The sequence below is a fragment of the Cricetulus griseus genome, assembly GCF_003668045.3.
Source record: "Cricetulus griseus strain 17A/GY chromosome 1 unlocalized genomic scaffold, alternate assembly CriGri-PICRH-1.0 chr1_0, whole genome shotgun sequence".
NCBI lineage: Eukaryota > Metazoa > Chordata > Mammalia > Rodentia > Cricetidae > Cricetulus > Cricetulus griseus.
The window spans coordinates 50,827,590-50,841,908 of NW_023276806.1; the positions used below are offsets into that span (position 1 = coordinate 50,827,590).

The following is a 14,319-nucleotide window of genomic DNA, read 5'->3' on the forward strand; positions in this document are numbered from 1 at the left end:
AGCTTCAGAAGAGGTGATAGTGTAAAAGATGAAACTTGAAAGACTAGAACTTGATTAGGGACACTGGCAAGAAATAGGAATACACAGGTGACATTTGTCAGAGGAAGATATGTAAGTAGATCCTATTCCCCTAGCAAATATAGAATAAAAAAGAGTCTATGAAGATGGCAGGCAAAAATCAAAGTATCTTTCATCCCATTAAGGAATTTACATTTAGGCAGCTGAGAGCCACATTGCTGGGTGGTGGTAGCCCACACCTTTAATCCCAGCACTCGGAGGAAAAGGCAAGGGCATCTCTTGTTCAAGGCCAGCCTGGTCTACAGAGCTAGTTCCAGGACAGCCAAGGCTACACAAACCCTGGCTGCTCAACACCACAAATGCTTTGACCTGAAGATGGACATATATGTGTTTTTTTTTTAACTCCTTTGTCTTTAGGAATTAGTTTTTCACACACACACACACACACACACACACACACACACACACAAATGTGAAATGGGTGCTATATAAATTTCATGTACCTTAGTTAACATTTTTTAAATGTCCTAAGACTTTTCTATGAAATAGATTTTTTTTTTAACTAGAGCTTTTGAAATGGGAAAATAGACAGGTAAGATTTTTTGTTTGGTTTGGTTATTTTATTTCTTGTTTTTTGAGACAGGGTTTCCTATGTACCCCTACATGTCCTGGAACTTACTCTAAAGGCCAGCCAGGCTGCCTTTGAACTCAGAAATCTTCCGGCCTCTGCCTCCTGAATGCCAGGATTAAAGGCGGTGCACCACCACTGTCTGGCTTCGTAGTGGGTGTTTTTTAGTTTTTGTTTTTAATACAGTGTGTTCTCATGCCTCTCTGCCAACAAGACAAGTTGGTGGTAAAAAAACTACTTCTTGATTTGTTTGTTTCAGAATACAGTAGAAAATGGCCACTTCATGGACAAGGCTGTCCACTATTCAAAAAATAGCCCTGGGCCTTGGAGTCCCAGCAAGTGCGGCAATTGCCTACATCCTATACCGCCGATACAGGGAAAGCAGAGGTATGTGGACCCATACAGTGCCTGTTCCATCTGCGTTGTTAAGCTGAAATGAAAGCTGCCTTTGCCACACCAGTACTGTTTGTTAAATAATTCATTTTGTGTGAGAAATGTTTGAAAATGTCATTTCTGTTGATACTGGAAAGCTAGTTTATGGAAGAAACTCATGATGTCATTGATTCTTTCCTTAGCAAACCCAACTATGTGATTATTGAATATATATATATATATATATATATATATATATATACTCATTCTGCTGCTGAACGCCCCCCAAAGAAATGACTATTATAAAAATAAGTTTTTAGACTAATGAATGCCTCAGACAACTTTTAGCTTTTATTGCTCTATAGAAGTTATCTTAGAGTAGCATCCTAAAAGCTAAAAACTTTTGTTCTTCAGAATCTTTTCCCATTTTAGAATCTGAAATAGTATCCCAAAGAGAAAATGCCAAATTCTCTTTGGAGGAGGGCAGATAGAGTGCTGGGGATTAAAGTTGCCCTTGTGTATACTCTGCACCCTTACTTCTGAGCTATTACACCCAGGCCCATCTCGTCTTTGGAACCTTGTAATTACCATTCAGTTTCTATGTCTTGCATTGTGGTTGAGATCCACAGTTTGTGTCTTGGATTATCATCTCTGACAGCCTGACTCAGGAAGGGATAGTAAGTAGTAGCTTTAGTGTATTTAAGTCTGGTCTGTCATGGTCTTCACAGAAGAACGACTGACATTTGTTGGAGAAGATGATATTGAGATAGAGATGCGAGTTCCCCAGGAGGCTGTGAAGCTCATCATTGGTCGACAAGGAGCCAATATTAAACAGGTAAGTGTATGAGCTGGCAGATGGTTTTCTATCTATTCATGTTTCCTTCCTCTGACCACATTACACAGAATACCCACACTGTCTATATATTTTAAAAGAAAAAATACAGGAACTTGTTAAGCTAACTGCGCTGTTTTCTTTCTAAAAATTAGTACCTCTCCTCAGATGGTAGATGACTAAGCTTGAAATAGTATTTGATTAGATGATTCTCAGCTTTATATAGCATGAATTTTTATTAGGTAGTTAATGAGTTCCCATTAAATGACAATAAAGATTGCTACCTAGCTATTCCGTCTTCCATTGTTTAACTGAAATGTCAAGAAAGCAAAAGTCTCTTTAATAGGGATGTGGGTCATCACTAAAGTATTTATTAGCTCTGGGAGGACCTGGGTTTGCTCTCTAGCAGAAAAAGAAAATCTTTATTTGCTGATCCATACCAAGAGAGCAAATGAGTTGTAAACACAGAAATGGTTTTAAGTTAACTACTATTGGGATTACCTTTGTCACTAATCTTCACGCATAAATACAAGTAAATGAAGGCCATTGATACTTTCTTAATTTAACTGAGGCTATGTCCAGCTCCACCTGCCTCCAGGTTTGATAGAATGTCATTAACTAGGCCCAAATTGAAGTTCTATAAAGTACATGCCGCCTCCTCTCTGCAGCTGCGGAAACAGACAGGCGCTCGGATTGACGTGGACACGGAGGATGTAGGTGATGAGCGAGTGCTGCTTATCAGTGGTTTTCCTGTTCAGGTGTGCAAGGCCAAGGCAGCAATCCATCAGATCCTGACAGAAAACACCCCGGTGTTTGAGCAACTCTCAGTCCCCCAGCGATCTGTGGGCAGAATCATAGGTACCACTGGACAGCTTCCTCTTTATTCTTTACCTTCTATGTCTTTCCCACATTCCCAAGGGTTTTTCCTGGCTTTCTCTTCACTTTGTTAGGGGAGAAAGACACACTTAGTTCAGAACTTGGCTTTCTTCACAACTGGTGTTTTAAAAATCAAGAAGCAAGATGAGTCTTTCAGATAGGTTTTTATGTGCCAGCAAGGTGGCTCAGTGGATAAATTGCTAAGCCTGACAACTTGTTCCATATGAGGCCCCACATGATGGAAGCAAAGAACCAAGTTGCCCTCTGACCTCCACACAGATGCTGTGGTACACCCTGATTCATATAAACTGCACATGTACACACAAAATAAGATTTGCAGGGATGCTAGGTGTAAATGGAGGCTTTTCTATGTCCTGCCCAGTCCTGCAGCCATTTCCAAATGCTTGACTGATGGCTCAGGCTTATTACTAACTAGCCCCAGGTTGGGTGCCAGATAAAGTGACAACCCACAGACATATAAGGGATGAAATGGAAAAAAACACACTCATGAATACGGAATGAAGTGGCACCGCTGCCTTTTCCACCAGGGAAGAATGGGGAAAACTACAGATCAGGTCATCTAGCCATGGCATCAGGAAGCCACATCCTTAGAGAAGACACCACACCCATCAGGCCAACCCATTCCACTGGTCATTAGACCAAATGGCCTAATTCCCACAACAGCTAGAGATACCTGTAGAGAGTCCTTGTTAAGTTTTTCCCTGGATCATTCCTTAGTGCTGCTATTAGAGGCAAAGAAGTATCCTGTCCTCCTCATTTCAGGGTCTGACACATTCTATACCATGTGTCTTACAGATGAAAATAGAAAGTATAGCTGCTGTGTAGCCAACAAGTGGGAATATCCTGAAGTTAATCTGGCCAAAGCATAAGTTTAAAGAAAATGGTTAAAACAGTCCCATATTCTCTTTTCTCCAGTAATTACTTTAGTAGCTCCTTACTCCTATTTACTATCTTACGTTCTATTCAAATTGATTATGAGAACTGACTTTTGTAACATGTACAAAATAGTGATTTCTCTTCTAGTGAATGTTGGACTCAAGGAATGACAGGCTTTTCTGTATTAATGTAGGGAGAGGTGGTGAGACCATTCGTTCTATCTGTAAGGCTTCTGGAGCCAAAATTACATGCGATAAAGAATCAGAGGGAACGTTACTACTGTCAAGGCTTATAAAAATCTCGGGAACACAAAAGGAAGTGGCTGCAGCTAAGGCAAGTATACCAGAGAATGAGGGTGGCCCTTCTGGCCATCATGTCAGTATCTGGCTACACAGAAATGACCCCTCATATTTCTCACAGCATCTAATACTGGAGAAAGTGTCAGAAGATGAAGAACTTCGAAAAAGAATTGCCCATTCTGCAGAAACCAGAGTTCCACGAAAGCAGCCAATCAGTGTGAGAAGAGAAGAAGTGATGGAGCCAGGTGGAGCTGGTGAAGCAGCTTTATGGAAGAATACCGGTTCTAGCATGGGGCCAGCTGTACCCCTGGAGGTTCCTCTCCGCAAAGGTGGTGGTGATATGGTTGCTGCAGGACCAAAAGAAGGTTCCTGGGAGAAACCTAATGATGACAGCCTAAAGAATTCTGGTGCCCAAAACAGTCCAGAGACGTCCGTGTTTGAAGGTATATAATGGACAGAGCCTATTTATTAACCTATTTATTAAAAGATAGGAATACTAGATTAACTAACCTAAAATAGGAAACAATTAGATTCTGTTTTTGTAATTTCCATCTGTCATCATAGATAATGCCTTTCTGCTAATACTAAACATAATTTCTGAGTACAGCTTAGTGGGTTCTAAAAAATACAGTGAATGGTTCCTGGGGAGCAACATACAAAGCTGTTCATGATTAGCCTCCATGTAGAAAATTAAATGTTCACAAAGGAAAATCTGAGTAATAATCATTAAATTTTTATTATTCTCTACACATATTTTGTGTGTGCGCGTGTGCATCCATGTGCACGCACACATGCTTGTATGCATATGTATATTCATGCAATGAGTATGGGATATACATGTGGATGCATGTGGATGGAGACTAATCATGAACAGCTTTGTATGTTGCTCCCCAGGAACCATTCACTGTATTTTTTAGAACCCACTAAGTCCAATCAGTGCTACCTGTATTTGCATGGGTGTGGGGCCATCCATTGGGCATGGGTAACCTACAAGTGGCTACAGTCCCAAAGAAAAGTGACTGCTTCCCCTACCATCTAGCAATGCCAGTATTTCCTTAGCCAGACATAGGGCCTCAGGAGCCCTTCAATCAATGCTGGAATTTTTTAACTGGCTTGATTTTGTGTAGGTGACTGCAGCTTCTGTGAATTCGTGTATCCAAATGCCTTGTAATGTCCAAAAGACCACATTTTACAACACTCCTTACCCTCTGGCACTTACATTCTTTCTGTCCCCTCTTCCATGGTGTTCCTTAAGCCTGGGCCTATCTATTGCTAAGTACTCTCATATCTAAGGCATACTTTTCCATAAGAAATTTTCAACTTTGTTTTTATATTGCCTGTTTCATTACTGTTTCTAAATGTCATTATTGAAGAGTGAAATGGCCATGGGCTTCCTCTTCTATGCACAGGTGCTAGTTTGAACAAGATCAGAAGCCCTAAAAGAAGCTTGCTTAGGTTCACATTATAAATCCCTGGTAGCAGAGAGTCTGTATCTGTGTCCTTTTTTATTGATCCTGCCAGGCCTAACAGATGAAGGCTTAACCTTCACTGTAATTGCTGCCTCATTTGAGTTCATGGATAATGACAGTGTAAACAAATCAACTTGGTTACATAGAAAGATATAGAAGATAATTTGAGTCAGCAAATCCCTCTAATCATTTCTAAACTGGTAAACAGCCACTGTATTTGTGTCTTTCATCTCCCTGATTCAGTCTCCCCATTCCAACCAAAGATGATACTTACTAATATGGTCTCCATACTTACCCTGTGTTCAGTTCCCAGTCCTGACTTCAGTTTCCATGCGGACGAGTACCTAGAAGTCTACGTTTCTGCTTCCGAACACCCTAACCACTTCTGGATCCAAATCATTGGCTCCCGCAGCCTCCAATTGGATAAACTTATCATTGAGATGACCCAGCACTATGAAAATAGTCTGGTGAGTTGCTATAGGGAGAAGGTTACGCTGGGATTTATCTTTTTCACTGTAAAATGTTCCTTTCTGTTATTCTCTATTAGCTACCACTTCATATAATAACCCCCTCTTGACTTCCCATCCCCATGTATAGCCTGAAGACTTGACTGTGCACGTAGGAGACATTGTAGCAGCACCTTTATCTACAAATGGTTCCTGGTATCGAGCCCAGATTCTTGGTACCCTGGAAAATGGGAACTTGGACCTCTATTTTGTTGACTTTGGAGATAATGGAGATTGCCCACTGAAAGATCTCAGGGCTCTCAGGTGAGTGTAGAGCTAGTGTGGAATCTGCTAGCATCCCAGCTGTTGGCTCACTTCTGCTGATAAAGTGAGCTGTTGGTGTATATCAAGGAGATTTAGAAAGAAATGTGTACACCTGGGATTCTAATTTCAGTTTCTTTGATTTTAGGAGTGACTTCCTGAGCCTTCCCTTTCAAGCAATAGAATGTAGTCTGGCACGAATCGCCCCCTCAGGTAACCCAGTCATGTCACCTATTGCCTTTACCTCCAAACAGTAGCTCTCACACAGCATGTAAGAAGAAATCTCACTTCCCAAGCTTTTTGAGTTCTGGAGACTTTTCCTTATCAGCCCTAGAAAGCAAGACAGAAACTTGCTTGGCAGTCAGATCCAAACCCACCAGAAAAAGACTATAAGTACATTCCTGGGGAGAGCATAAGAACATTCATTCCTGGGATATATCCTGGATGTATTCCTGTTATCAGCCCTAAGGCTTAGCCCTTCTTTTCCCTTATGATCTTCCAGGTGAACAGTGGGAAGAGGAAGCTCTAGATGAGTTTGACAGACTCACTCACTGTGCTGACTGGAAGCCATTGGTGGCCAAGATCTCTAGCTATGTCCAGACTGGAATCTCAACTTGGCCAAAAATCTATTTATATGATACCAGTAATGGGAAGGTAAGGATGAGGTTCATGCATTGCTTTGCTGCATCATCTATATTTTCTTTCCCAGAAACCTTTATCTGATAATCACTTCTACTCTGAAAGATCTACTGACCATTTCACCCTATTTTCCCTTACAACAGAGCATCATTGCTTTCTCATTTTTCCTTTTCAGAAACTTGATATTGGGCTAGAATTAGTGCGTAAAGGATATGCAGTTGAGCTTCCTGAAGATGTGGAAGATGGAACTGTCCCAGATATGTTGAAGGACATGGTGAGTTTCTGTAGTCATTTAAGGTGCTTCTTCCAGAAATATCAAGTGCCTAGTGGCACTTAGTGATACATTTTTATCAATTTTTTTCTTTTTTTCCCATTTATCAATTTTTGAAGATTCTTTTCATATGTGTGTTTTGCCTACATGTGTATCTTTACACCACATGCATGTAGTGCCTGAAGAAGCCAGAAGGGTGTTGGTATCCCTGGAACTTGACTTAGAGACAGTTGTGAGCTGCCATGTAGAGTTTGGTAACTGAACCTGGGTCATCTGGAAGAGCAGCCAGTGCTCTAACTTCTGTGCCATATCTGTAGTCTCTAACAATTATTTTTTTTAATCACATGTATGTGTGTGTGTCTTTATAGTGTATGTCAAGTGTGTGAATGCCCAAGAGGCATTGAATCTCCTGAAGGTGAAGTAACAGGAGGTTGTAAGGCATCTTACGTGGGTGCTGGGAATCCAACTTGGGTCCTCCAGAAAAGTAATGTGTACTCTTAACCACTGAGTCATCTCTAGCCCCATTTCACCAACTTTAATGAGATGAAGCTTATGCCATCATGAGAACCTTTAGACTACTTCGTTTTCCAGACTGATTAAAAATGGATCAAAGACATTGTGTCTTTCTAAATAGTGAAACCTATGATCAAAATGACAGGCAGGCTTCTCCCTTCCCACCAGTTTTCTTTTTCTCTTCTATGCCCTAAGGCCACGGAAACAGATGCTTCTCTTGCCAGCATACTCAATGAGACCAAAAAGAGCCCTGAAGAGTTACCACATACCCTGTCCTGCCTCAGCTTATCAGGTACAAACAGCAATGCTGTCTTACAGCATTTGTGAAAGTTACTTTTTCTTAGTCTGTCCAGATTAGGGAGGTCAGTTACAGCTCAGTTTTGGGACTGGGGAATGTGACTTGGTTGGTAAAGTACTTGACTAACATGCACAAAGCCCTGGATTAGATCCCCGGGACTTCATAAAACTGTGGAGGCATACATGCCTATAATTCTATCATTGGTAAGTGGAGGAAGGAGCATCCGAAGTCAGGGTCATACTTGGCTCAATAGAGTTTGAGGCCAGCCTGCACTGCATGCAACTCTGTCTAAAAACAGAAAGCCACTTGGCCTTTAGGACCTTGAGCACCAACCGCCCATTTTCCTGCTGATCTTCGCTGGCAGTCCTGCTGGAATAACGCAATACCATGTTCTTGTTTCTGCTCACTACTAGAAGCTGCCTCCGTGTCTGGTGATGATAACCTTGAAGATGACTTATTCTGAAGTCTGGGCTGCAGCTACTGGACCAGCCATCTGCTTTGCTGTGAGTAGTCTGTAGCAACAAAAAACTCATAAGGGCCTTTATTTCCTCTTCCCTCTCTCTTTTGTGTTTCTTTCTCTGCAGCATCTTTGTAGCTTAACTTGCTCTTTCTTTGGCAGGATTTGGTGCCAGGAGAGAGGAGTCTATGATATACAGAAATCCATGGCATGGCTTGCTATGGATCAAACCCATTTTTCCGTTCCATTGAACCTACCAGAAAGTGACAGATGGAGACACATTTCTCACGGCTGGTTCCTCCCCCACCTTTCAATGTTTGGGATGCTGCTGTGTAATTCCAAGCCTCTTCATATGAGGTTCATTCTCCTGCCAGTAATTTGCATTACTGCTGGACTGCATTCTTTCTGAGGCTGGGAAACAGCCAGAGTTTGGGCACGGGAAGTGATGATTCTGTGGATTCCTGACCCACCTTATCAGTATTTGGACTCTGAAGACTGCAGTTGTCAGAAGACAAAGGGAAAAATCAGCATAAATATAAAGGTCTCATGGAGAGGGGAGTGCTACCTCTCACCCTCCACTGCTGAGGTTATTGAAGATAAGTTTTTTTTTTAAACAGTCCTTCAGTATTTCTTTATGAACTTTAGTTTAATACAAGTAGAAGAAATGGAGTGTCAACTTAGGAAATGTAAAATTTCCAGTATGTGTCTGTATATACACATCTAGAGAAATAAAAAGAATGTACTTCTGCTTGGAGGATTGTTTGCTGATATATTTCTCAAACCATATACTCTTCATCACTTGGAAGTAGGCCTGTGGGTAAGGTCTCAGAATCTGAGTAAATCTTGGTAGTAATTGCCAGCTACCTCACATTTAGAAGCCCATCTTCTGAAGGGTCTTTCCCATATAAAACATTCACATTCTACCCCTAAGGTTATGAAAGTCAGCTACTCCCTCAGAACCATAACCAGTTTCACCTATACATACCCCACCTACACTGTGAGAAGGCCTGGATTAGGACTCCAGAAACATGTGTTCTAGAAGTAGATCTTCACTGTAAACTTACTGAAAGACTTGAGGTGTCTTATAATAACCATCTCTCCATTGGTGATGGTATTATAAGACTCCATTGAAAATCTTGACAGTACTTACAATTAAATATGAATGTACAATAGTGTAATAAATGGTTAGGAAACAAGGTGAGATAAACTGGGATACCTAAAATGAATACATGGGTCTCTAGGGTTAGTAGCTAGGCCTGGGCCTAAAACCCCAGCTACTTGAGGCCAAGGCAGGAAACTGAAAGTTTAAAAAATCTTGCCTGAACAACTTAGTAAAATGCTATTTCAAAAAGTGAGAAAAGACAAGGGTAGCTCATTGGTATAGCACCTCCGTCATTTACAATATCCTAAATTCAAAATTCTTGAACCTGTAGGTCCTGGAGGAACCTACACAGTCTATTAATGTTCCGGCCATGGTGAATCACTGACATGCTCAATCTGGCATTGGAGTTACTATATAACAGGGTCTGGAGCCATTAGTCCTACTTTTCCTCAATGCTTCCCTCAGGGATAGAGGTCATAGGACTTGCAGTTCATCATATAAAAGCTCATTAAAACCAATTGTTTGGGGCTGGAGAGATGCTCAAAGGTTAACATTGGCTACTCTTGCAGAGAGCCCAAGTCCAGCTCCCAACACCTACATGGTGGCTCACAACCATCTTGTACTTCCAGTCCCAGGAGATCTAGTGCTCTCTTCTAACCTCTGTGGGTACCAGGCATTTGTAGGGGAAGCTGTAGCCACGCCTTCTTAGGGGCTGGCTACAGGTGTACCTGACCATGCTTGTGAGGGCGTGGTCAGAGTGATGTAGTGTTTCGGTTTCTCTTTCGTCCTTTCTGTACAGGCTGCTAACCCACCTGCTGGCTAGGTCGCTCTGTAAGGCTTTTCCCTATTAAATACCCTTATATTTCTACCTGACTCCGTATTTGTAATTTCCCACTATAGGCATGCACATAGTGTACCTATATACAAGTAGGCAAACATGCACACACCTAAAAATAAAAATTAAACACAATTATGGCACTTGCCTCTTTTCAGCATTTGAATGTGAGGTCCCTCTCTAGTGTGTTTGAGGCCAGCCTGGGCTACATGAGACCTGTCTCAAATCCCTATTCCTTTAATGTGTCCATTATGTCTTGAGTCCCCTGCCATTTTTCCAGTACACCCCAGTATTTGCTGCTGTCTGGAATACTCTGTTTCAGTTGTAATACTATCCCTTAGGATGTATACACTTTTTCTGGTTTTCTTCACCTCCAAAGAGAAATTTGCACTTGTCTAGTTTGAATTGAAATATATGAATGCATTCTAGCAAGGCTTAGTCTCTGTGTACTTTGTAGTTGACTGGTAATTGATCTTGGCAGGTGCTCAGTAAATGGTAATGGAAAATGGTTTAGGGACAAGAAGACAAAAGGAGCCCTCCCATGTCTGACTCAGGTCACTGATTTTTTTCAGTCATTAAGTATGTTCTGCAGTTAATTAATCTCTGGCAAGTTCATATTCCATTCCAATACCCCCCCACCCCTCACCCCCGCCGCCAAGAAATGGTGAACACTTTGATTGCACTACCCTTTATTTCCTAGGATGGAGGTGTCTCAAATCACATCCTGGGCCCCAGAGTCCCGTGTGTTAAGGTTTCCAACCCCTCACAGAGATGGAATAAACATGTTTAGGGAGGCTCACTGGCCAGGCTGGCCAAGGTCCCTTTCAAGGGGATACATCATGAAGATGACATTGTCCCACGGAGGGAGAGCAGGATGATCTGGTCTGACCACCTCAAAGCCCATGTAGCTAAAGGCTCGAAGCAGGGCACCTGTAGAACAGAACAAAAGATTAGCACATCCACTGAAGCTCAGCCCATGTAACTCTGATTTGTTTTCTTCAGGGAGTGACTCTGGAAAGCAGTGTAGTGCGGGCTTAGAGGGCTTAGGGTGTGCTTTGGAGTGATAGACACAGGCCTACCCTACCTTAGTGTTCACATTAACATTTGAGTTAACCTTTCAGAGCTCCAGTTTACTTGTTTGTAAAGTGGGCATGAGAAACTTCCTCACAGATTTAAGATGTGATTGTTCAAGCACTTAGTGCAATGATGGCATTCTAAGCTCTAAAATGGTATCTGTTATTGCTGGCAATTGAGCAGCATCTGTTTATTTTGTTTTGAGATCTCACTATGTAACCAATCTGACCTTGAGTGTCGAATTCTCGTGCCCTAGATTTCCAAATGCTAGGACACTGGCTTATACCACCATGGCCCCGTTCATCTTATCTTATATCCAGCAGAGTATAAACTCAAAGATAACACTAACATATTGCATCTGGTTAAATATGTTCCTGTCCTTGTAGCCTTTTACACATATCCTTTCCTACTGTGAAGGCTTGGTACATTTTCTTGACACCTTTTATCAGTCTACCACAAGACATCCTGAAATGGATCCTGTGTGATTTCTCCAGTGCTCCCAGCCTTGTGCCTGATACCACCTACAGGGGCTTCTTGTTAATCCAGTTGTAATGGGACAGAATAGAATGCTGTGTGCCTTCATTTCCTTTGCAGTAGAAGTGGGGACACGGGTGCTGAAATGCCAGAGAGGAGGGACTTATCCCAAGAAGCCTAAGCACACCTCTGTCCTTCCGATCATTTTGGAAGTTCACAAACACAGAGTCCACATTGGTCTTCTCCTCCACATACTCCAGTGTTGCTGTCAAACTAGAGACCAGAAAGAAAGTTAATGCTTAGCTAACTCTAGAAAGTCAGAGCAGGAGAAGTACTGGTGAGTGTTTTGCTCTATACCTGCAGAAACTGGGAAATTATAAGTTGCAAATGGAGTTTAAGTGGCTATTCTCTGAAACCAAGGGATTCTACCCGACTGAGGTATATGTCACAGAAGGGGTCACATTTGAAGGGACTGCTGAGCAGCAAAATGTATTCAGCTATTTGGATGCTCACTTTGGTGTTCTGAGTTCAGCAACTGGCCCTCAACCTAAAATTATTCCTCGAACCCCAAGATCTTATCTGTGTGTTACTAGCATGCTGTGTCTGACCCAGATCCTAAGTCACTGTGACATGATAAAGGTGGAATACCCCATCTCTTCCCCACACCCACCCAGCTCCTCACCTTTCTCGGTTGCCGTGATCTAAGGCCTGATATGGGATATCCAGGAAGAGTCGATGGTCACACAGAAGACCATGCCAATGAGCAGAGGAATGGGGAGTGGGATGAAAGTGGAAATCTAACTGAACTGAATCTTGGTGAAGCAGAGGGTCAGTTGATAGCACTGTCAGGTTCCCAGCCTGGAAAAGAAAAATTGAAGCCATAATCTATTCTCATTGAGTCTTCAAATCACATCTAGGGCAAACTGGAATGCTTTTGTAGAGCCAACAAGAGGCAGATGAACAAGTCAAAATCTTAAGAGATGTAACAACATTCCTTAGCCCTAGGCATAGCCATCCAATACTGAGTTCTACTTGATGTCATATACCTAGGATTACTTTCTAGTGCTGGGAAGCTCAGGGTGTCATCTTACTCAAGCTATATTCCCAACCCCGTTTTTACTATTTTTTGTGAGACTGGGGAATAAGGTCTTGCTAAGTTGCTGAAACTAGCCTTGTATTCACTTTGTATCCTAGAAAGCCCTTTCAAGAAACTGGGATTACAGGCCTTTTACCACCAGATACATCTCTAAACTACTTTGTTCAAAAGTCCCCTTATAATCTGCTATACCTTTATTCCTACTTTTTTCCCCATCCTGCTGTTTGCTACCAACTGTATGAACTTTAGATCTCTGGGCCAGAATCCATCCAGAAAGCAAGTAAATTTTACGCATGAGTTCAGGGTCCTACTTAGCTCTAGTTTTTATGGTTATCAATGTTCCCCTAACAAAGTCATTACAGCAATCAAAGCTGTCATAGCACCAGCTCATAGTCTACTTACTGAATACAGTTCTTTAAGCTGGCTGTGGTCTTTCTCCTGATCAGTGCTTCTGCCCACCTGGAGGCCTCCTAGCGACTCAGGGGCACGGGAGGCAGCAGTAAGGGGGCCGGAGCGTCAGGTCCTCCTGTTCTTTGCAAGTGATGCTTGTTTGGGAAAGAGACTCAAATTAGTTTACCTCAGAGCCTGGGATGAAAAAACTATGAAGGTAGTGTCCTGACTTCAGCTGCGTAGGACCAGTCTTCAACACTGTTTCCTGTATCACCTATGAATTAGCTTATTTTTCCAAGCCAACCAAATAGAAAAATTATACAAATCCATGCCAGGCTTCTACCCTGCCACTCAGGAAATTCTTTCAAATTGTTTTCTGATATACTTTATGTAAGCCATAGTTAAAGATAAAAACAAGTACCTTCTGTAGCAACAAGGCAGCATCCTTTCCCGGAGGGTGAACCGATATTTGTAACAGTAGAGGTAATAGGCGTATGGTGACCAGATGGGGTAGTAGTAGTTCCGTGTTTTTCCCCTCTTGATATAAGAAAGGGAGTAGAGAGAGGGGTGGGACCTGATACAAGGCAGTTTCTCTGTTCAGTGCCTCCCTGCGGCAAAGTGAGGTTCAGGGGATGAGTGGCAGAAGTTAAAGCAACCTTGTCATTGTGACCTGGCAGGTACTATGACATAGACAAGAGGTCAGTGACTGTGTCATCTCAGTTTTACCCCATCCTGTCTCATTAGCCAAGGCTCATATTCAACTCTGCTTAACCAAGATCCAGTTCAGTTAGAAACTGTACTGATAGTTTAAAATGTTTTAAAACTTGCAGGGTAGTGCTGGCACATGCCTTTAGTCCCAGCACTTTTGAGGCAGAAACAAGCAATCTCTGTGAGATTGAGGCCAGCCTGGTCTACAGAGTGAGTTCCAGGACTGTTTCACAGAGAAACCCTGTCTCAAAAAAACAAAACAAAAGCAAACAACAAAAAAAAAAACCTTTAAAACTTACCTACT

The 14,319-nt window shown here is 42.1% G+C and overlaps 2 protein-coding genes across 2 annotated transcripts; one reads left to right on the forward strand and one right to left on the reverse strand.

Annotated features, from left to right (window-relative positions):
• The first annotated feature begins 918 nt into the window (after positions 1–918).
• On the forward strand, positions 919–8,342 carry Tdrkh (tudor and KH domain containing). The gene is made up of 12 exons (XM_035451304.1): positions 919–1,033; positions 1,747–1,853; positions 2,519–2,708; positions 3,817–3,956; positions 4,044–4,365; positions 5,698–5,858; positions 5,989–6,161; positions 6,307–6,371; positions 6,661–6,812; positions 6,973–7,071; positions 7,777–7,873; positions 8,293–8,342. Exons 1-12 carry the CDS (start codon positions 919–921, stop codon positions 8,340–8,342), a joined length of 1,671 nt encoding a protein of 556 aa, XP_035307195.1.
• A 2,603-nt stretch (positions 8,343–10,945) lies between these two features.
• Positions 10,946–13,963, reverse strand: Oaz3 (ornithine decarboxylase antizyme 3). The gene is given in 5 exon segments (NM_001291938.1): positions 10,946–11,203; positions 12,009–12,094; positions 12,504–12,679; positions 13,320–13,462; positions 13,729–13,963. Coding segments are annotated over 5 exon segments (705 nt in total). The 5' UTR covers positions 13,896–13,963; the 3' UTR covers positions 10,946–11,069.
• Positions 13,964–14,319: the final 356 nt, after the last annotated feature.

Bases quoted from the DNA above. Each gene is read 5' to 3' on its own strand.
- Tdrkh (XM_035451304.1), top strand. From the start codon at position 919: ATGGCCACTTCATGGACAAGGCTGTCCACTATTCAAAAAATAGCCCTG. The intron at 1,034-1,746 runs GTATGTGGACCC...TGGTCTTCACAG, and splicing joins CCGATACAGGGAAAGCAGAG to AAGAACGACTGACATTTGTT. The intron at 7,072-7,776 runs GTGAGTTTCTGT...CTATGCCCTAAG, and splicing joins CAGATATGTTGAAGGACATG to GCCACGGAAACAGATGCTTC.